We start from the raw sequence: 21,645 nt of genomic DNA, 5'->3' as shown, positions 1-21,645 counted from the left end.
CCAGAGGGCAGAGAATCCAGGAACCACCGCTGCCTTTGCACATTCGCTCCCCACCTGAGATCCTCACCCCTCTTTCCCACTCCACCCCAGGACTCCCCAGGTGCCCCCGCAGCCTGCTCTCCTGGTTACTGCGCCCACGGCACGTGGCAACGTCCTCTGCACACCCCAGCCCCTGGTAATGCGTGCCCGCCTCCCCGCCAGACTGCGAGGGCAGGTGGGATCTGTGCCCCTGTTCCCGCAAGATGGCCCACACCTGGCATCGTGCCTGGCGTCCAGCGGGGGTGTCATAAATATCTCCTGAAAAATTCATTCATTCTTTTGGGAGAGAAAGCACGACCCCTAAGTGGTTAAGAGTATGAACTTTGAAGTCACACGGACCTGGGTTCAAGTCTTAGCTCTGACCTTTGGTTCTGTGACCTTGGGAAGGTCATTTCATCTCTGAGCCTGTTTCCTCGTGTAAAACAATGGACCACGACCCCACTAGGTCGTTGTGAGGATTGAGATGATGTTGGCCTACAGTAACAGCCCAATCCTGGTGGGAGAGGGTAATTGTCCATCCAGAGAAGGGGATGCCGCCTGCTTTCTCAGCGGTTCCTAGGAGGTGCGCAGTATCGGGCTGTTTTACAGAAAAAGAAACTGAGGCCCAGAAAGGGAACAGGATAAGGCCGGGTGCAGGAGGCTGGGGCTAGCCCCGAGGCCTGCTGACTCTGCGTCCAGTGCTCCGCCTGCCTCTAGGAGCCCCTGGTGAGCGCATCCATCCCCACCCTCGTACCCCCAGCCTGCGAGTGAGGGGCTGGACTCCGCCTGGGGAGACCCCCGGGAGGCCCGTGTGTGCTTGGGGATCCTCGGCTCAGACCCCGGAAGCGCCGCGCGGCTCCCCGGAGCGAAGAGAGCGCTCGAGGTTGTCACTTTAAATTAAACGGGGAGCGGGCGGGCGGGCGAGCGCGAGGGAGCGCGCGGCAGGCTCCTGGGAGCGTGCCCGGACTGCGGCGCAGCTCCCTTCCGCCGCCCCGGCCGGGCCGAGCCCCCGGCCCGCGCCGCGCTCCTCCGAGGCGGGCGCCGGGCGACACTGCAGGGGTGGCGTTGCGGGCGACCGCCAGGCTCGGCGCCGGTGCGTGCGCGCTGGCCGGGAACCCGGAGCCGGGAGCCGGAGCCCACGCGGGAGCCCGAACCGAGGTGAGTGCTCACCCCGCCGCCCCCAGCGCAGGGCGCGCGGACTCACGCAGGCCCCCTCCCCTCGCCGCGGACCCCCGGGCTCCGCCGCTCCGCGTGTCTGCACACCTGCGCCGCGCTTGCACACGCACGCCCGCACCGCGCACGCCGGGCGCCCTTCCCCGGCCCAGCCACTCCACGTACTGCGCATCGCATCGCGCCCCGCACGCCCGCCCCGCGTGTGCACACACGCGGCTCCCCCGGCCATTTACACGCCTCCCGGGCGCCCGCGCTGCACGCACGCCCCTCACATTCACAATCAGCACCCTGACTGTCCCCACTGCCTCGGCCCCGCCTCACACCCCCTCCCGGCTCTCGGGTCAGCTCCCCATTCTCCTGTCCCCCTATACCCTGGGGGTTCCCGCAGCACGGGTGCTGGGTCTTCAGGAAATGCCCCACTCCTGAGAGGCACGTCGGTCCCCTATGGCCAGGAGGCCCCCGGGAACCCAGGAAAGGATCCTCAGCCTCGGTCTGGCCTGGGTGGGGGGCTTTCCATTCAGAACTGCCGATGCTGCTGCTCTTTGGGAGAGGAAGTGTGTGGGTCTGGGGGCCGCGGGCTGTGGTTTTGGGCTGAAGAGGCTGTGGGAATGGGGCAGAACGTGGGACCCTGGAGCCAGGTCTTTGAGTGGAAGAGACCTGAGTCAGCCAACATGGTGACCTCCCTTCCAGGGGTTACAGAGGGATGGTGAGCCCCCCCTCCTCATTCAGTGAGGCCACCCCCACCGCAAAGTGCCTGGGAAACCTGCACCCTGGAATATCAGCCCCTTCCCAGAGCCAGAGTGGGACAGGTTTGGAGAGCAGCAGCAGTTGTGCTTTGGCACAGAAACGGGGAAACTGAGGCCCAGATCAGGCAGGAGAGCCACTCCTGGTAACTCAGCCGGTCTGGAGAAGGGTCAAGACATGTCCCCAAGCCTCTGCCTCCCCACTCTGCAAGATGAAACCTTCCCCAAGCAGCTTGGGGAAGTGGGGGCTCCCAAGCTTAGGCTCTGAGTGCCTCTCATCAGCTCTGGTGACTATGGGCAAGTCCTTTCCTGCACCTCAGTTCTTTTACCAGCACAATGGGCAGAGTAGCAGCCCCCTTGTAGGGCAGCAAGGAGGATTTGCTAAAATAATACATTAGCAGATAATAATATTTGCTAATAATAATAACATAGCGACTCTATGGCGAGTCCTTGGTAAAGTACTTGGCTCATGGTAGGTGCCCAACAAATGCCAACCACCACCACCCTAGCCAGTCTTCACTGTGGTTTCTGTGGGATTTGGGGGGATGGGTAGCCGGATGTGGTTATCTCAGACAGGGAGGGGGGAGCACTTGAAAAGACTTTCAAACCTAAAGATCCTAAACAGGCTCTCAGCCTGGGAGGTGGAGGGCTGCCCTGTCCCCACTCCTGTCATTCCCACTACCTGCTGGCCTCAGAGTGAGGGTAGCGAGCGCCAACACCCTGCTGGCCAGAGATTGGAGACGCAGAACAAGGAAATGGGGTGGGAAGAGCAGAGACACGGGACCCTTTTCCCCTGCAGAGGCACAAAATTCCTGGAAAGCCATTTCTCTGACAAGCCCAGGAGGGGCCCTGGACTGGCTGTGGTCAGATTCCTGTAAGGCCAGTGGCAGTTCTTCCCACCCACCTCCACCCCCTGAAAAGCCTAGTCAGGAGGTGGCATGGTGGCCAAGAGCCCAAGCCAGATCCATCGCACCTTGGCGCCAATCCCGGTGTTGCTCCTCATACGCTCAGTGACCAGGGGCCCCAGCGTCCTCATCTTTAAAATGGGGATCCATTTATTCATTCAATTATCAGGTCTATAGTGTGTGCCTATTATGAGCCAGGCAGCATGCTAAGCATTTAGCGTACATTGTATCTAATTCTTATAGCTTTAGGTAGGTATTGCCAGGTAGATTTGATTAAGCCTGGATTTGAACCTAGAGCTGTTTTCAGAGAGCATACTCCATGCAGGTTCGGGTCAGAATGAATAGATTGGGTGCCAAGAAGGGGACATGGACCAGAGGAGCTCAGAAGTGGGTTTGGGACAGCTCTGGCTGTCCCTGTTGTGCCCCATTTCCTATGTGTCTTAAGCTTGGGAAGCTCTGGTCACCGGCTGCCCTGGCCTCGGACATGCCTTGTCAGCATCCTGTTCTGAGCCAAAGCCGCAGCCCCTCTGCCTGGCAGACCTCCAGGCTGCCAGTCGGAGCCTGCTGAGGTTGCTGTAGTCAGTGAATGGAGTCGGGGGGTCTCAGGGAAAGTGCGTAAAGCCATTAAGAAGGGTGCTTGAGGCAGAGCCGCATCCCGCTCGGTCTCGGCTCTCTGCTTACTGGTTAGGTGACCTTGAGCAAACTCACTGCCCTTCTCTGAGCCTCACTTTCCTCCTCTGCAGAGTGGGGTTAGTAATAGGATTTGTGCTCCATAGGGGTCTTGAGGGAGGTGAAGGCCTGGGCACAGGGGCTGTGTCTACTATAATAGAAGAGGCACTGGACAAGGCGACAGACAGGGCTGCCCAGCTCCACCACTGCTGACTGTGTGGCTCTGAGCAAGTCACTTAACCTTTCTGAACCTCCCTCCCCTAGTGCATCTGAAGTCCTGCTTCCCAGGCTCATGCACGGAGACGCTTCCAGGGGCCAGCAGGTTCTGGCAGTGAATGGAAAGTGCCAGGCCTGCAGAGCCAGTGCCCTGTCTGAAGGGGCAAAGCCTGCTCAGCTCTAGCTCGGGCTATTTGGGGAGGTGAGGGAGGATATAGCCCCACTGCCCCCAGATCTAACTTTTAAAGAGAAGCTGGCAATCCATCCTTCTTTACTTTTCTTTTTAGAAATCCATTGTTAATGGGAAATTTCCCAATTTTTAAATGTTGGAAACTCACTTATATTTAAGACAAATGAAACACATCTGTAGACTGGCAGTGCTGCCCACACAATTCCACAGCTTAAACGAGGAGCAAGGGGGCTTTTGGACAATTGCCAGGCCAAGACCACACTTACTTCTCATTCCACCCTAGCACCCTGATAGGGCAGGCAGGAGCCCCATTTTACAGAAGGGACAACTGAGGCTCAGAGCAAATGAGGGGACAGATCTGGAATTCAGAGCTCTGCTCACAGTGTCCCCCACCCAGGAGCCTTGACTCTCCCCCCAGTTCTTTCCTCCCTCCGCTCAGACAGATATGCTCTGGCTTCTGCCACTTCACAGGGCACCACTGCGGGTCTGGGTGTGCCTGGGGTCGTTCACACCTTCGCTGAAATCACAGCTCCCAGGCAGGGGGGTTTGTGATGAGGAGAGGGAGAAAGGCAGGCAGTGTGGGAGTCCGGAGTCTGAGATGGACCATCCTTGGAGGGATGGGGGCTCCTGGACAGCCAGAGGTTGGATCAGCAGATTCTGTGCCATACCATGTGTACTTGCTGCAGGGGTGTACCCAGCCCACGCTGCTGGCATTGGCCATCCCAGGGCGGCCTCTCTCTCCCAATGTCAGCTTGTGCCAGGTGTGCAGGAAAGAAAGCCGCTGGCATCATCAGATTCCCAGCAAGGCAGAGGCAGGCTGGTACCTGTGTGTTCACATTAACGTGTGTTTCAATGCGTCCAGACACCCTTCTGCCAGGAACTAGGGCCACCTTGGGCTTGTACATAGTGCCTGATTTAGCCTGAAGATTCTTAGGAAACTTTCGAAACCACATGCCTGCCTGCAAGTTGGGCACAGGGGTGAGCCAGATGGCCTGAGCTGAACAGTTTTTCAGCTGTATGGCCTGGGGCAAAGGACTTTATCTTTATGACTCAAGACTCTCCTTTGCAAACCAGAGGTAATAATAGTATCTGCCTCATGGGATTGTTAGAGGATTAGGTGAGGTAGTAAATATATTTGCAAAGTGCTTAGAGCTGCGCTTGGATGTAAGGAATGCTTGGCAAGAATAACTATCATCGTGATCTCCAGTCCAGGTCCCAGGAATGAGCTTCCACGTTGAGTCAACGCAGGTGAAGCCCTTCCTGGTTAACACCGCCCTCCCATCACCATGACAACCACATCTCACTGTGTGGGCATCAGCAGGGATGCTGGGAGCAAGGAGCAGTCTGTGCACCTGCAGGGCTTTGCCCAGGGCCCTGCTCTACCCTGCTTCTCGAGGTCTCCGCCGTGGGCCTTGAGGCACTCCCACGTGTGCTTGATGCCCCACATGTCTGCGTCAAGGCACCATGACTTCTTGGTTCCAGAGCCCCACATCGGGGAGAACCCCAGGATTCTGGAAAATGCCCAGGATAATGTTCACCCTCTGATTTGACCCCAGTCCCAAAGAGAGCCCACAGACTGCTTGGAAGGGTTACAAATGGGCAAGCCACAGCCAAGCAGCTTTTTACACTGTGCCTGACCAGTGTTGATATTTTTGGTGAATTAGTTGCAACATTTAAAAAAAAATCAAGAAACTGTACATGACACATCCAGGTATCTGGCTTTTCTTTAAAGAGCGAGAACGTCCAGCAATGCTGAGCGGGCATTCTCGCAGGAATGGAAAAGCACCGCCCTGGGTGGGTAAGCGCAGTGCAGTTCTCACACCGCCGTCTGCCCTCCTCATCTGCCTCTGCCCACCTCTCTGTGGCAGGAGGGAACGCAGAGGTTGGGGTGGGGGTTATCCTGTTCTTCCATGTCCCCCGAGTGAGACCAACACAGCTCATCCTGGCCTTCCCTTTTCAAACTCTCCCCATTTAAAATATGTCTGCGAGCCAAATTTACTTCTTAGCAACAACAGTAATAAAACTATGAGCAGTCCCTGGGTTCAGCTAATGGCTTGTATGAGCTTCTAGACCTTTCTAGAACAACTCAGACCTTCAGCGGTTCATAAAACTTGGGAGTGGAGGGTGGGTGGGGTGGGGAGTGAAAGGACTGAGAACAGAATCTTGCAGAAACAGCCTTTTCTTTTCCAATGGAAACAAAAGTGTTTTAAGTACAGCCACACGTCGCTTAATAGTGGGGTAGGGGTACGTTCTGAGAAATGCGTCATTAGGCGATTTCGTTGTGCGAACATTGTAGCATGCACTTACACAAACCTAGATGCTGTAACCTATTGCACACCTCGGCTACTAATCTGTACAGCCTGTTACTGTACTGAACTTGTAGGCAATTATAATGCATTGTGCCTCAGCATTCCAGAGGCTCAGATGTCACTAGGCAGTAGGAATTTTCAGCTCCATTAGAATCTCATGGGACCACTGTGCGTTTTGTTATGTGGTCCCTCATTGACAGGTTTTGTGACCCTGATGGTACTGCTTAGTGAAGACCCTGGGGGGGAGTGGCGCTCTAATAAGTAACAAAGAGTGGCTGCTGGTCAGCCTGTTGTTGGTAGAGTGGAAGTGAGGTAGGGGTGCCAGAGTTAGCAAATCCAAATACAGATGCCAACAAAGTTTGTGTTTCAGATCAACAATGAATACATTTTTAGTATGTCCCAATATTTGGACGTACTTATACTAAAAATGAACCTGAAATTCAAATGTCACTGGATTTCTTGTGTTTTATCTGGCAACCCTGCAGTGAGGTCTTAAAATGCTTGAAGAGAGCTTCAAACACCATTTTTTAAAAAATGCTATTTCATGGGGCGGCTGGGTAGCTTGGTTGGTTAGAGCACGAGCTCTGAACAACAGGGTTGCTGGTTCGATTCCCACATGGGCCAGTGAGCTGCACCCTCCACAACTAGATTGAAGGACAACTACTTGGAGCTGATGGGCCCTGGAGAAGCACACTGTTCCCCAATATTCCCCAATACAATTTTAAAAAATATAGAAAATAAATAAAAATGCTATTTCAAAAACCACCTCCTTTGGCGTGGTGGGGGGTTCATAGCTGAGTGTGCGCTCTGGCTGACAGGCGCATGGGCACCGTGGAGCCCAGGGCACAGGGTTGCTCTGAATCCCTCTTTGCTGACTCTCTTTTCCCTTCCAGTCTCAGCCACCACAGTGGGCATCATGGCCGTGGACGTGGCAGAATACCACCTGAATGGTGAGTCCCAGAGGCAACATGCCATCTCGCAGGACCCTCCCACCAGCCCTGGGGTGGGGGTATCAGTGGGACACCAATAATGGCCCTGTTTTACTGGTAAGGACCATCAGTGACTTGCCCAAGGCACACAGCCTTGGGGACACGGGACGGGAAGCAGTCTGAGGTCTCCTCATCTTTCCGCTCAGTGGCTCCTTTTGTGGAAGCAACTCCCTCCGTTTGACTTGAAGGGATCTCCCTGGAGGCCTGTGTCCTGCTGCTCTCTAAGGAAGAGCCCGTGACACAGAATCCACTCACCAGGGCCATTCCTGGAACCTGTCAAGTAGCCAAGTGAGAGGAAACCCAGGAACTTTGATGTTACATCCACATGACATTACACTCAGAGACTGTCCAGGCCAGGGATGGATGAGGACGCAGCTCCCGCCTTCCCTTGTGTGCCCCAGCAGGCATGGAGTTTGGGAATGGCCTCAAGACACCAGACACACTCCTCACCATCTTTTCTCCGATGTTCCCCTCCCCATTTACAGATGGCAGGAGGGAGGGAAAGGGACAGTGAGTAAGTAACAGGGTCAGGACATGCACCCAGGTCTCCGGACTCCCAGGCTGGCACTCCCTACCACTCAGCTCCTGCCCTAGCACAGCCCCCGGCCAGCCGGGCTGAGCTGAGAGATATACTAGGCACCCCTTTCCTGACCCCCAGCTAGGGATTTCCACTTTTCACCTGCAGGCTCCCAGGTCTTGGGCCAGGTCCTGGTGTGGCCTTGGATGAGTGATGAAACCTATCTGAGCCTCCACTTACTCATCTGTAAAATGGGGCAATGAAGCCTACCTCAAGGACTGCTGGGAGGTTCAATGAGCTAACCCATGTGACATGCCCAGCACAGTGCAAACACAGCCGAACTCTAGGCCTTTGCACATGCCATTCCCTTTGCCTGGAGTACTTCCCTGACTCGACCTGGCTAAGTCCTCAAGACTGGTGTGGAGGTTACAAGCACAGATCTGGAGCCAGATTGTCTGGCAGCAAATATCTCCTCTATGCCTCAGCTTCCTCATCTGTAAAATGGGGATCATAATAGAACCTTCTGAGAACTCGATGGGTTAATACACAGGAAGTGCTTGGAACAGAGTCTGGCAAATAGCAAAGATAAGGGAATCTATTATACCTATGACTGACGCCTCTTCTCCTTTCTCCTCTATATTTCTGGTCTCAGCATAGCCCTCACTTCCCTTGGGAATTCTTCCCATACCATCCCAAAGCTGGTTCCCAATAAATGAATAAATAAATGAGCATTAATTGTCATCATTTCGTGTCACCTTCCTGGGGCTGTTCCTTTCGTGCCCCCGGCCCTGCCCCCCTTTTCTGCCAAGGGGAGCGCTGGCTTCAGTCCTTCAGCCCCCCATCCTCACCCCACCCCTGATCCTCACTCTCAGGGGAGTCTGGCTGTGCTTTGCCACCTTGCCCGGCCCATTGCCTGCTTGACCTCTGTGCCTAACCCCTGCTGGCACCCAGGCCCTGCTGTGCCTATCTCAGGAGGAGCCGCTCTGTCTGCCTCTCATTCTCCAGTTAATCAGGTCCGTTCCCATCCCATCCCCCTTTCACCAGATCCCAGGCTTTCCCCAACCTGGGCAGGCCTGGCCTGGGGCCCTCTGTAGACCTTTGTTGTGGTTTCATTTAGCCCACAAATTACATTCTGGTAACCAAGGTCAGGAATAAATAAATAGTCCCTGTATCCTTATTTCTTCTTCCCCTCATTTCTCCCCAGCCCGCCCAGCCCCTGTCCAGCCCCTGTCCATTCACTATGTGATTTTTACATCAAAATCATAAGGTTATACCATGTTGGGGATTGATGTGTTTTGTTCTCAACATTGTCTTAAACGTCTCTCTGCATTGCCACAGTGACAGCCTAATGACCTCCATTGTCATTCTCAAAAGCCAGTGACATTCCCTCCTAAGACAGTGCCACAGCCCCAGGTCAGACCTTCTTGCTGTTTTCAGATTCTACTGTTATAAATAAGTTCAGCCAGGATGACTCACACCAGACAGAAAACTTGTTGGGATTTTTCCCTTAGAATAAACCCCGGGATGGAACCACTGGATGGGGATGATTTTGTCATCATCTTCTTCCGGATGAGGGAACTGAGCCCAGAGAGGCCAGGTGGCCTGCTGGGAGGGAGCTAAGGCTCTGCTTTCTCACTCCTGTGGCAGCCTCTCCCAGCCTCAGTTCTCTAGAAAGCGGAGGTGGGGCCCTCATCGGGTGCCACGTGCTGGATAAATGCGAGGGCTGATGGATGGGCCCAGCCCTTCTCCAGAGCGAGTTCGTGTTGATTGTGGCTAGAGCTGGCAGGGCTCAGAGCAGCAGGGTCAGGCTGAGGCCACCCACTGCCTGAGGGGCTCCCACTGCTGCACGATTCCTCCCTATGTGTTGGACTTTGGGGGACAGTGGTGAGGAGCCCCTCCAGCCCCCAGTGCCCCCACTCCCTCCCTCCCACTGGGCACTCTGAGCCCTCTGGGCTTTGTTCAGCTCCTCTTCCTGCCCTAAACTGCCAGTCCCTGGTGCCTTGGCCTGGCACACTTCTTGCTCCTTCGTATCTCAGCTTAGATGTCCTTCCAGGAAGGGATATCCCTCCTCTAGTTCCAGGAAGCCCTCCTGGGCTGTTTCCATCATTCAGTGTTGTCTATTTATTTGCCCACCCCACCTCCTAGACCATGAGTGGACCTGAGACTGACTCACTCCACAAGGTGCTCGCACACAGTAGGTGCTGAACAGACATACAATGATAAATCTCCACCCCTGAAATGCCCTCCCCACCTCATTAACTGTGCTGCTACTAGGGAACTGTGCTGGGTCAAGACCAGGTTGGTCAGAGGTTACCCCTGCTTGTTCTGGAGCCTGTCAGAGCTGGAATCCGTGACCTTGGGCACAGTCTCTGTGTGCCTCAGTTTCCCCATTTGAATTGAGTAGAGGCAACACTCAGAATAGTTTAGAGAACTGTTTTTGCCAACAGGGCGACCATCTGCAAAATGAATCCCACTCTCTCATTCGCTCCCCAGAAGGTTTCCTTTTAACATGTAAGGTCCTGCCATATGCCAAGCACTGTGCTGGGTAAGGACTCAGCCAACACGGTTAAGGGATAGTTCATTACCATATTTGGCTCAAATAGGAAAGTACGTACTCATCAGTGACCAAAAAGCATTTGAGCATCTGGATTTGTCCCCACGCCCTGCATAGCCTGCAGCCACCTCTCACTTCTGGCTGAGTTGGGATTTTTTTCTTGGTAACAGCTTTATTGAGATAAATTTATATACTATCAATTCACCCACCTAAAATGTACAATTCAGTGGGCTTTATTATATTGCACACTCATCCGCATGATCAATTTTTAGAATACATTCATCACTCCAAAAAGAAACCCCATATTCCACATTCCCAGCCCCCAGCCCCTGACAATCACTAATCTACTTTCTGTCTGCATAGATTTGCCTATTTTAAACATATAAATAGAATCATACAACATATAAATAGAATCTTTTGTGACTGGCTTCCTTCAATTAGCATGATGTTTTCAAGGTTCATCTGTGTTGTAATACGTATCAGTGCTTCATTCCCTATTATGATATTCCATTTTATTTATCCATTCGTCAGTTGATGGACATTGGGTTGTTCTAGATGAGATTTGAGACCCCCCAAAATGGGGTTATTTCTTTTTCTCCCCCAAATCCTCGTCTTCTTTCCCCAGACCCAAAAAAGGCTGCTTTGATTACCTGGGAGCAAGAAGTCCTCTGAGGGCTGAGTTCAGAGAACTCAAAGACGCAAGAACAACCCTATTTATTTAATGCTTAATTAATATGTAACCATTATTTACAGCTCTTCATCTGCTCTAGCCAAGTGTCACTGCTGGTAGAAATGTTTATTTTTGTGGGACGGGGTAGAAGCAGAAACCACAGACTGCATTCTTGTTCAACACCGGATCCCCAGCACCTAGCCTAACACATAGTAGGCACTCTGTAAATATTCGTTCAATGAATAAGTCAATACTCCCTGAGTGGGCGTCTGTAACCCCTGAGGGGCCCCAGAGCCCACTAACGAGAGACTGCTCTTGCCTTGCAGTCATCAAGAGCCCCCCCGACTGGGAGGTGGGTGTCTACGCTGCCGGAGCCCTGGCGCTGCTGGGAATTGCAGCTGTGAGCCTGTGGAAGCTCTGGACATCAGGGAGTTTCCCCAGCCCCTCTCCGTTTCCCAACTACGATTACAGGTACCTCCAGCAGAAGTATGGCGAGACCTACGCAGAGGCCAGGCAGAAGGTGAGGCTTCATAGTTGCACACCCCGTTATGGGCCCCATGTCCCCACCGGCCACTTTCAGGGGCGGCCCCCACTCGCTCTTCACCTTACCTCCTCCTGGTTAATTTCCTTCCGAGGCCCTCCGCCTCCTCCATATCTCCAACCTAGCCCAGTGCTAGGTAATTGATGAATATTTGTTGAATGAATACTTCCAATTTTAAGAACCATTCTGTGAAAAATATACTTGTAAATAAGAGAAACCTTTCCCAAAATGCCACCGCCCAGAGGCAAGCAACTGTTAACTGTTTTTAAACTACTAATATTTTGTTTTATTTCTCTCCAATATTTTTAATCTACTGTCCCCCATTTTTATCCATGCATAGTTTTTACACAATGGGTGTCATTTCTACCTGGATTTTTATACCCTGCCCCTTTCATCTTACTTATAGCTGAAGCATTTTCTCATTGTCAAACACCCATCATAAACACCATTTTAATAGCTGTGTAAGATTCCTTTTTATATATGTGCCATGATTCACTAAATGCCATTATAAATGATGCCATGAATGTGTTATATGTAAAACTTTGTCTTCATTTGGGATTATATACTTTGAATGGATGTCCAGCTGTGGAATTACTGTATGAGAGAGTACAAACATTTTTAGGGCTCTCTGTATCTGTTGCTGAATGTTTCATCATTTGACACTTGGCAGAGATTTTTCTAACATCATGTAATGTTCCAGAGAGCACAGCCAGAATCTGTTACCAGCTACAGGCCCCACATGCTCACTTGTTTGGGATTTCAGAGGGGACTATCTCTCATCTGTTGGGGGGATTGTAAATTGGCACAACTTTTCTAAGGAGCACTTTGGCGACATGCATCAAATGCTTTCAAAAGGACTGTGTCCTGTAAGCCAGGAAATCTATTCAGTGCTGCATTATTTATATTTGTGAAAAATTAGAAACAACATCAATGTTCAACAGCAGGAGAATTGTAAAATAAATTATGGCTATCCTCTCAATGGCAAATTGGGGAGAGCATTAAAAATTGTGTTCACAAAGATCGTGCAGCAACATGGGAGATACTTGTGGTACAAAGGCTTTTCCTAAATCCTAAGGTCAATTTAGAGGAAAGAAAAAATCAAATATTAGGGTGAGTGTTACCCAACATGAAAGCTTTCTCATGTTGTAGACATTTTTGAAAATTTCCTTTGAGGCTGCCCAATCATCATCCAGTAAGTAGCCATACTCCAGTATTCTTACCCATTCCCCTTCTGCTGGACACCTAGATTGCTAAATATTTTCCTTTTCATAAACATCACTGCAATGAACATCTTCATGTATAGAACTCAATCCATATAAATAAACATTTTAAGAAAACGCTCTCTTACATCTGGTTAGAGAGAGAAAACTGAGTGACATGAAGTAACATTAAGCAAGGGCCTTCTAAACTAAGGTATGCCCTGTTTTTGCAAAAGGGGAACTTGGAGTTACCTCAAGTGAGCAGAGCTTACTGCATCTCTTTGTCATCTCCTCAACCCCAATGCCCTTGTGATGCTCCCATATCCCCTTTTATTACCCCCAGAGAGTGCCTGCCTGGAATGCCCAGCGGGCCAGCACTCGAGGGCCACCCAGTCGCAAAGGCAGCCTCAGCATCGAGGACACCTTTGAGAGCATCAGTGAGCTGGGGCCCCTGGAGCTGATGGGCCGTGAGCTGGACCTGGCCCCCTACGGGACCCTCCGGAAGTCCCAGTCGGTGGACTCCCTCAACTCCATCTCCTCCGTGAGCAACACCTTCGGGCAGGACTTCACACTGGGCCAGGTGGAGGTGAGCATGGACTACAATGCCGCCTCCCACACCCTCCACGTGGCCGTGCTGCAGGGGAAGGACCTCCTGGAGCGGGAGGAAGCCAGCTTCGAGTCCTGCTTCATGCGCGTCAGCCTGCTGCCAGATGAGCAGATCGTGGGCATTTCCAGGGTAAGTGGGGGCTGCGGGGCAGGGCAAAGATGTGGTCCCGCCTCTCAGGAGTTCTCCCCAGGCAGATAGGTCTGCACAGCCAGGCAGGAGCTGAGGAGGGCGCTGGAGAGTGGGTTTGGATTCTGGTCCCAGAGCCGAACTACTGACGATAGGGAGGACAGGACCCGGAGTTTGGGGTCTCCACCTGCGGGCTGCCATTGTGCACAGTTCTCGGCACTCTTACCATATGAATCCAGTGTGTGGTAGACGTCCATTTCCGTACCTGTCCCCTGTGTCAACCTGGGGTCCTGGCAGGGAAGGGATGACACACTCAAGTTGGCTGATTTGGGGAGAGCTTAATAACAGGACTGTTAACAATTGGTATGGATGGGGTGTAGAGAAACTTCAAGGCTAATGTGGTACCTTGGTCTGACATGATGAGGGGAAGGGGAGGTTACCAGACCCAAAAGGACACAGGTGTGTGGAGAGGGCCACGTTGACAGGTACTGTGCCCTTTGGGCAAGGGAGCCTGTTGATGCAGCTGACAGAAGTCAGCTCTGGGGCCGAGAGCAGGCTGGGGCAGGGTGGGGGGAGACCAGGAGGGGCAAGGAGAGGCCCCAGCACACCCCCATGAGCCAGCGCTACGTCTCCCTCCATGGATCCCTCTGCCTTGCCAGAGGGAGCAAAGCCTACGTGCGACAATCCTACTGCCCAGCACTGGTGGCCAGGATACCCAGGCTGGATGGAGGGGTCTGAATGCCGAAGCTGGGAATCCTGAGGTGGGCGAGGCCAGCACACCGTGGCCTCTGACCAGAGCAGGAGCCTGAAGACCTGCAAAACCAAGTACCTTCTGACTCCTCAGAGACCCACCTGTATCTGGTCACCTTAGTGGGGCCTGTCATCCCTCTCCCGCCCCATCCTGCCCCCCTCCGTCTAGAAGGGTCTAGAACTGACCACCAGCCATGTGCATGTGGGATCCAAGAGGCAGCAGCCCAGCTTCTGAAGGGCAGTTCTGTGGGTGGCTAGGAGCAGGACCCTGGAGCCTGATTGCCTGGGTTCAAATCCTGGTTTCCTCCTTCCAGGCATCGTGACCTTGGGTAAGTCACCTAGGCTGTTTGTGACTCGGTTTCCACGTCTGTCAAATGGGCATCATAATTCTTGAGGGGATGTGTTAATATATGCAATTTCCTTAGTGCAGTCCTTGGGAAGTGCTCAATAGGTTGTCTATTGGGAGTGGGAAGGCTTCCTGTTGAGCCCGAATCCACACTGCCTATGGCCACGGCAGCCTGGAGGACCCTGGGTGTTCTGGACACATCCCTGGAGAGGGGACATTGACAGACAGCAGCCACCACAGCCTGCTATGTGCTGAGAACCTGGTTCCCAGAGCCCAGCACATCCACGATTCTCTCATTACCTCAACGGGGTGGATTGAGGGCATCTTACAGATGAGGAAACTGAGGCTTGGGAAAGTGCTTTGCCCAAGACTACCCCAGCAATTGAGCAGGATATCCGGGACTCGACCCCGGGGTCCTCATTTCTCCACCCATGTGCTCATTATGCAGAGAATGGGTGATCAGGGAGCCTGGGCCCCTCTGGGCAGGGGACAGCCAACAGCCTAGTTTGGCCAGAGAAAGAGCCTGAATGTAGAGATGGGGATCGGGAGGTGGGCTTTATTCCATGAGGGAAGGAGCCCTCCATTCTCGAGCAGGTGGGGAATGTAGCTTCAAGGAAGCAGTGTTAAGAGGAGGCTTCCCGCAGCCCAGGCGGTCACCAAAGAGAGTGAGTGGCTCAGGGCATCTGGAGGTGCGGGCGGATTTATTCCTAAGAAGACGGGCTTCTTAGCAGCCCAGCCCAGCGAGTGGGTGGTTGCCCCCAAGCTGGGCAACCCCCCAGCTTCAGGCGAGGTGCCAGGAATGAGAGCTCCTCTCTTTAAATATCACCAAGCGGTGACTAAGGCAGCCCCCCCCATGGAGGGGGGAGCAGTGCCCGCAAGTGCACCTTCCCAGGGGCCCTCCCACAGCTTCCTGAGAGCAGGCCAAAGGTACCCACCAGGCAGGACTGGGCTTCACAACGGAGTCTACACAGTCTTGCCTAGTCATTCCATCCACCCATCTGTCCCACAACGTTCAGAGTCCTGCGACAGGCTCTTCGGGGGCTGGGACATCAATGGCTGTCAACTCTCCAGACAATTAATTCATACTCACTGCATACCTGACCCAGGGCTGGACTTGAATATGTGGAAGAAAGACAGAGACCCGCTCAGCCAGCATGTCACCGGGGTTCTGTGCAGCCATGGGCACTAAGGATGGGACTTAGTTAGGGTCTGATTGTGAAGCTTCACATTCCAGGCCACTAGATTGCCCACCACTGAGGGGAGGACAGCAGGGCTTTTAAATCATCAGGGCTGAGCCAGGAAAGGAAAGATCAGCATTGAGGTTGGGGCACAGCAGAGCCAGGACTCAAGCCCAAGCCCCGGACTCTCCGTCCAGTGCTCCCCTCCGTCACGGCCTGCAGGCGCCTGGCTGCCACCTCCTTCCCAGTTTTGGAGTGTCCTCCTTTCTCTCTGCAGATCCAGAGGAATGCCTACTCCATCTTCTTCGACGAGAAGTTCTCCATCCCCCTGGACCCTGCAGCCTTGGAGGAGAAGAGCCTGCGGTTTTCTGTTTTTGGCATTGATGAGGATGAGCGGAATGTCAGCACGGGGGTGGTGGAGCTGAAGCTTTCTGTCCTCGACCTCCCGCTGCAGCCATTCAGCGGCTGGCTCTACTTACAGGACCAGAACAAGGTAAGTCTGCTCACTGGTCCCCCAGTGAAGAGAGCGTCACACACATACACTTCAGAGGAAGGACTTCACTCTCCTCCACAACAACCCAAACTCCAACACCTTCAGGATATTGAGCCACATTCAAGGAGACTCAGTTTACTGCACGCAAATGAAAAACACCCTGACCACTGTTTACCGCTCTTCTACTGCTCCTAACACCAAAGCTTTAGGAGCTCTACTCCTATAGTGCTTCTGTTAGGAAGTTCTCCTCTGGCACTAACGTGAGTTATTTCCGAGGCCAAGCTGACGTTTACCTTTACAAATGTAGGAGTTTTGGGGGAGCATAAGCAAATGATCTACTAATTCCAGTCCACTTGGACCTCTGTATACCACCACCACACAATGTTTTCCTTGGCCTGGAATGAGGGAACATAACTGCATTTAGATGCTACATTTGACAGGCAACCTCTGGCCCTCCTTCCAAGGCAGGACCCCCACCCGTTGGGAGGGAGAGATGGTGCATACTCCAAGGAGTGGGGAAGGGGGTCTCTTTCTCAATCTCGTCAGCCTGTTATGAGAGGTCCCAGAGCAGCAACTTCTCCATGGAGGAAGAAGCTTCCTGCTTTCTCTGGACCCTGAGGTCCAGGGGACAGAAGCCCTCTGAGCCTCCATCTCCTAGGTCGCTGACGCTGTGGGTGAGATCCTGCTCTCCCTCAGCTACCTCCCCACAGCCGAGCGCCTCACCGTGGTCGTGGTGAAGGCCAAGAATCTCATCTGGACCAATGACAAGACCACAGCGGGTAAGGCCCTGCCAGCTGTCTGGCTCCTCCATGCAGCTGGTGGTAGCTGTGGCCCAGCTGCTAAACCCTGGGCACCTGCAGGCATCAGCAAGTGTGGGGCACAGTGCCAGGCCCCTACCCCCAGCTTTGGCTGAGCTCAGGAGCCGTGCACAGTGGGAAGATTAACCTAGCTGGGGAAACGTGGGAACCACGGAGGGAGGCAGGGAGCCCCTGTGGGGGGAGAGATGGGAGTCCGAGAGGAGAAGGCAGCAGTGAAGGCTAGGGCACTGGGAGGAAACCAGGGTGGGCACTGGGCACCCTTGTCCCACCTTGGAATTCATGATGGAGACCCCATTCGCAGGGGTTGGACTGCATCCCAGATCCTACACAGGGACCAGGGCCACAGGGGTGGTGTAGGTGCCAGCGGGACCCGAGGCCCCAGGTCTGCAGGAGCCTTCAGCCCCTGCTACCTGAAGACAGAAAGCTGGGGGAGCCCAACCTACTGCAGCCTGAGAAGACCCAGAGTCCAGGCAGGCACAGCAAGGACACCCAGTGGGCAGGAGGTGACAAGCAGACGGCACTTGTTATTTCCGAGCTGCACATCATTGAGTCAAGCCCTGCTGAGCATGCACTGGGTGACTCAGAGCTGACGTCTGCGCCCGGGCCATTTATAGAATGAAAAGCAGTGGATCTGCCAAGCTCCCCAAGCATCATGTGAAGGGAGCACGTGTGTGGGTTGGGAGGTGGGCTGCCCTCGTCCAAAGCCTGGCTGTTCTGACACGTGTGTGAGCCTCAGTTTTCTCATCTGTCAAATAGAAAAGAAATAAAGGACCAATGGCAGGACTGTAGGATATAATGGCAATAGTGAAGGTTTGGGGAGTTTGGAGCCATTGGGCCCCTGGGACTGGGCAGGGCTGTGCTAGGTGCATGTGGCACGGGCCCTCATCTCCACCCCTCACCCACCCAGACCCCTACATCAAGGTGTACCTGCTCCAGGATGGGAGAAAGATGAGCAAAAAGAAGACAGCTGTGAAGAGGGACGACCCCAACCCAGTGTTTAACGAAGCCATGATCTTCTCCGTACCAGCCATCGTGCTCCAGGTGAGAGGGAAATGATGAAGGAGTGCGGTGGGGCCAGGCCATGTCACCCCCAGGGCTCTGGGACCACTCCATCCCCTGCCACCAAGCTTCTCAGGGCTCCTGCAGGTGGTGAGGGTTTGCCTCAAGCCATCTAGTCGAGAAGAATTTATTGAGCACCCACTAGATAGCAGCCCTATGGTGGGTGCTGGGGACGTGGGCTCTGCGTCCTTGGTGCTCACAAGGGACAGGCAGGAAAGTCCCCAGACAATCCTCACCCACTAAGAGCGTGCCAGGCTTGGGTGGTCAGGGAGACTTCTGCAGGAGGTGTCAGCTCAACTGAATCTGAGGCAAAACTGTTCCCAGGGGAGGGAACTGTGAAGGCCTAGAGAGGAGCCAAGGCTAATCCGAGGGCCCTGAATCTCCCAGGGTTCTACCTGCAGAGGCCCTGCTGAGCTCCCCACACCCCGTGGCCTTCAGAAGGTGATGTGCCCCAGGGAGACCCCCTCCCAGCACAGATATCACAGACCCAGGGTGGGGGGCACTGCAGAGGACATGGCCTGGGCCACACCACTGGTGCTGCTTGCATGCCTCAGGGGATGGGGAATTCATCACCTCCCCTCACTACTCCCTCCATCCTTGGCATTCCTGACCGGGAGAAAATCTTTTTGTGCCTTGAGCCAAAAGCTGTCCCTTAGCCCTGGGCTGTACAGAACCTGCCTGATCTCCCTTCCCAAGACAGCATTTGAAAAGCCCACAACTCTGCCTCCGTCTGGGTGTTCCTAACCCAGGCAAACATGCCCGTATCCCTGGTTAGTCCGGGGTATTGTTGCCTTGCTCTGTTACCCTCACATGACAGGCTGCCCACCTGTCCCCTGCTTCCCTCTGGGTAGTCACGATGCCACTACTCCAGCCTCCAAGGGCCAGAGATGTCTTGGGATGGGAGAGGAGGGTTGGAGAGGAGAGAGATTAGGCTGGGGTCCAGTTTCAACCTCACTGCTTTGACCTTAAGCAGGTTCTCTCCCTTCCTCAGTTGAGTCCAAGCTACAATTATATTAGGAAGAACAGCAGATATTGTAACGCTCTGACTGGGTACAGGTACCGTTCTGTAAACTTTAACTCATTTTGTTCCCAGAAGAGGTAGGAACCATTTTACAGATGGAGAAACTGAGGTAGGAAGAGCCCAAGTCACTGTCCAAGGTCACACAGCAAGGTAGTGGGGAGGCTGGCACTTGAACCTGGGGCTACTGCTATGTGGGGAGGATTCAGGGAGCTGCTCCTGGCACCCCGCTGAGGCCAAGCATGTGTGGACTAGGGCCTGGGAGCCATGGAGCACCTCTGGCATTGCACCCCAGCACCCATGTCCCTTCCTCCCTAGGACCTGTCCCTCCGTGTGACGGTGGCTGAGAGCAGCAGCGATGGCCATGGTGACAACGTGGGCCATGTCATCATCGGGCCCTCAGCTAGCGGCATGGGCACCACGCACTGGAACCAGATGCTGGCCACACTGCGCAGGCCTGTGTCCATGTGGCACCCTGTCCGGCGAAACTAGCAGCCGGGGCAAGGCTGGGGTGGGCACTGGTGCTGCCTGGAGCCTGGTGCAAGCTCAGCTCTGACACCCTTCTCCATAGTCCAGCTGGAGCCATGAATGCTGGGGTCTCCAGTAGAGTCCCCATCAGTCATCTTGGTCCCTCTGTCCAGACTGCAGTGGAGGACCAGGCCTGGCTAGGTATCTAGGGGCCCAGTGTTTCTCCCACTGAGGACCAGCTGTGCCCCAGGAGGGCAGCTGGGCAGTGGCCCATTGTTCTCCCATTTTGAGGTCCCCAACAGGTATGCTCCTTAGCCTGGGGTGACCTTGGCCTCTCAGAGTTCCCCATGCCCTACCCCTGCTGGAAGACCAGTGCCAAGCTGGGCCACGCACTGGAACCGAGCGAGTCTCGAAAGCCAGGTGCTGTGCTAGGCATCAGCAGGGGTGACACGAACGAGACACAGCCCCTAGGCATCGGGAAACAAGATGCCCCATCCTGTTGATCTGCTCAGCACTAAATGGTAGCCCAGCCAGGCAGACTGGGGGAGGGCTCTGGGGGCTGGAGGATGAGATGGGAGCTGTGGTTTGGGGGGGCAGGGAAAGAACTGAGAGTATCCCAGGCAGGCGGCCCAGCCTAAGTGTGGCATGGATGTGAGCTTCCTTGTCCAAACACAGTCCTCAGCCCACTGCAGTGGACACCAGGGCCTCTCCAGGAGAAGAGGCCGAGAGACCACGCCAAGCAGAGGCCCGCAGGCCACATGGGACACTGGCTCCTGTGTCATTCTCTGTGAAATCTACTCCCTTGGACCATAACCCTTCCAAGGCCCAGAGGCCCAGACCCAGGTCCTAAGAATCAGTCCCACACAAACCGGGCATTGGCTTCGCGGCCTTTGTTGGAGTCCCTCCAGGCCAGGCCCTGTTGGGAAGAGATTTGCCTCAGTCTATGGGGGACTGGTGGGCAGTAGGGTCTGTGGGAGAGGCCTCCGTGGGCTGCAGGCCCCTGGGACGTCATGGTGGAGCAGAAGGGCCTTGGGCTGGGCCTCGGAGGGAAGGACATCCTGAGCAGTGAGGGGCAGTCGAGGGGGGCAGTTTTCGGGCAAGGGGTCTATGGGGGAGAGCCCTCAGGAGAAACCTTTAAGGGAGAGAGGGAAGCCTGGGTGCAGCGACCAAGTGGTGGCTTCAGGAGAGTCTAGCTTCAGCCTGATGGCTTGGGGGAACTCAGAGTGTGAATAGTACCCCAGAGGGGTCCTGCCCAGAAGCAAAAGGGCTGGGCTGTTACACCCCTACATGCATCATCTTTGGCTACCCTCCCACCCCCAGCTGGAGGAAGGGTCACTGGCTAAGGCAGCTCCCATCCACAAAGGCAGCCCCAGAGAAGCTGGCAGCTGTACACCCTTTGAAAGTGTGGGGTGGGTGCCCAAGCGGACGGGTGGGTGTACCTGCTGGTTCAAAGGTTGGGGGCAGGAGGGATTAGTATCTACTCTATGGCGCCCCCCCCCATATGTGCATGGGCTCTCAGGCTGGCTGCTTCTGGCCCTGGTGAGCCATGGAGACCCAGGCCCACTAATTATCCCCAATGATGTGGCAGGAGGGCGTGGCTGGAACAGGGTGGGGTCCCAGAATTGGGACTAGAGGAAGGACCGTGGCTCTCACCTGACACCGCCATGGCCCAGCCCTGAGGCCAAGCTGTCTACCCAGTGACCGTACCAGGAGGTGTGCACAGCCCAGGCCAGCTTAGGGCCCGGGGACACACAGCTGGAGAACCTCTGCAGCCTGGGAGACCCTGGATTCTTTCTACACCAGTGGCTATGCAGTGCAGGCCATGTATTTCCACCTTCTCTTCCCCCTCTTTCCTTCCTTCTAACTGCATGAAATGTTGACCATCCACCTGGGATGGGTGTGGTGGGGACCCAGTATGCTGACTGGAATGATTCTAGAACCAAAATAAAGCTGGGGCAGGAAGGAGGGGACTTCTGGAGAGTCCTGCTCGGCCCGAATCACCTTCGTCTCTTCTACAGGAACCAGAGACTCAGGTCTCAGCCCTGGTGATTGTGAGTGCTCCTTCCCCTGTAGCTGGATGCCCAGAGGA

At 54.5% G+C, this 21,645-nt stretch overlaps 1 protein-coding gene across 1 annotated transcript; it reads left to right on the top strand.

The window, feature by feature from the left end:
* Positions 1 to 940: 940 nt before the first annotated feature.
* SYT12 (synaptotagmin 12) lies at positions 941 to 21,557 on the top strand. The gene is made up of 8 exons (XM_081061838.1): positions 941 to 1,176; positions 7,117 to 7,173; positions 11,280 to 11,473; positions 13,037 to 13,429; positions 15,978 to 16,193; positions 16,852 to 16,972; positions 17,919 to 18,052; positions 19,407 to 21,557. The coding sequence occupies exons 2-8, from the start codon at positions 7,140 to 7,142 to the stop codon at positions 19,578 to 19,580; spliced, it is 1,266 nt and encodes a 421-aa protein (XP_080917964.1). The 5' UTR covers positions 941 to 1,176; positions 7,117 to 7,139; the 3' UTR covers positions 19,581 to 21,557.
* Positions 21,558 to 21,645: the final 88 nt, after the last annotated feature.

The sequence above is a fragment of the Rhinolophus hipposideros genome, assembly GCF_964194185.1.
Source record: "Rhinolophus hipposideros genome assembly, chromosome: 10".
Lineage (NCBI taxonomy): Eukaryota > Metazoa > Chordata > Mammalia > Chiroptera > Rhinolophidae > Rhinolophus > Rhinolophus hipposideros.
This window is presented reverse-complemented; position numbering and strand designations above follow the sequence as displayed.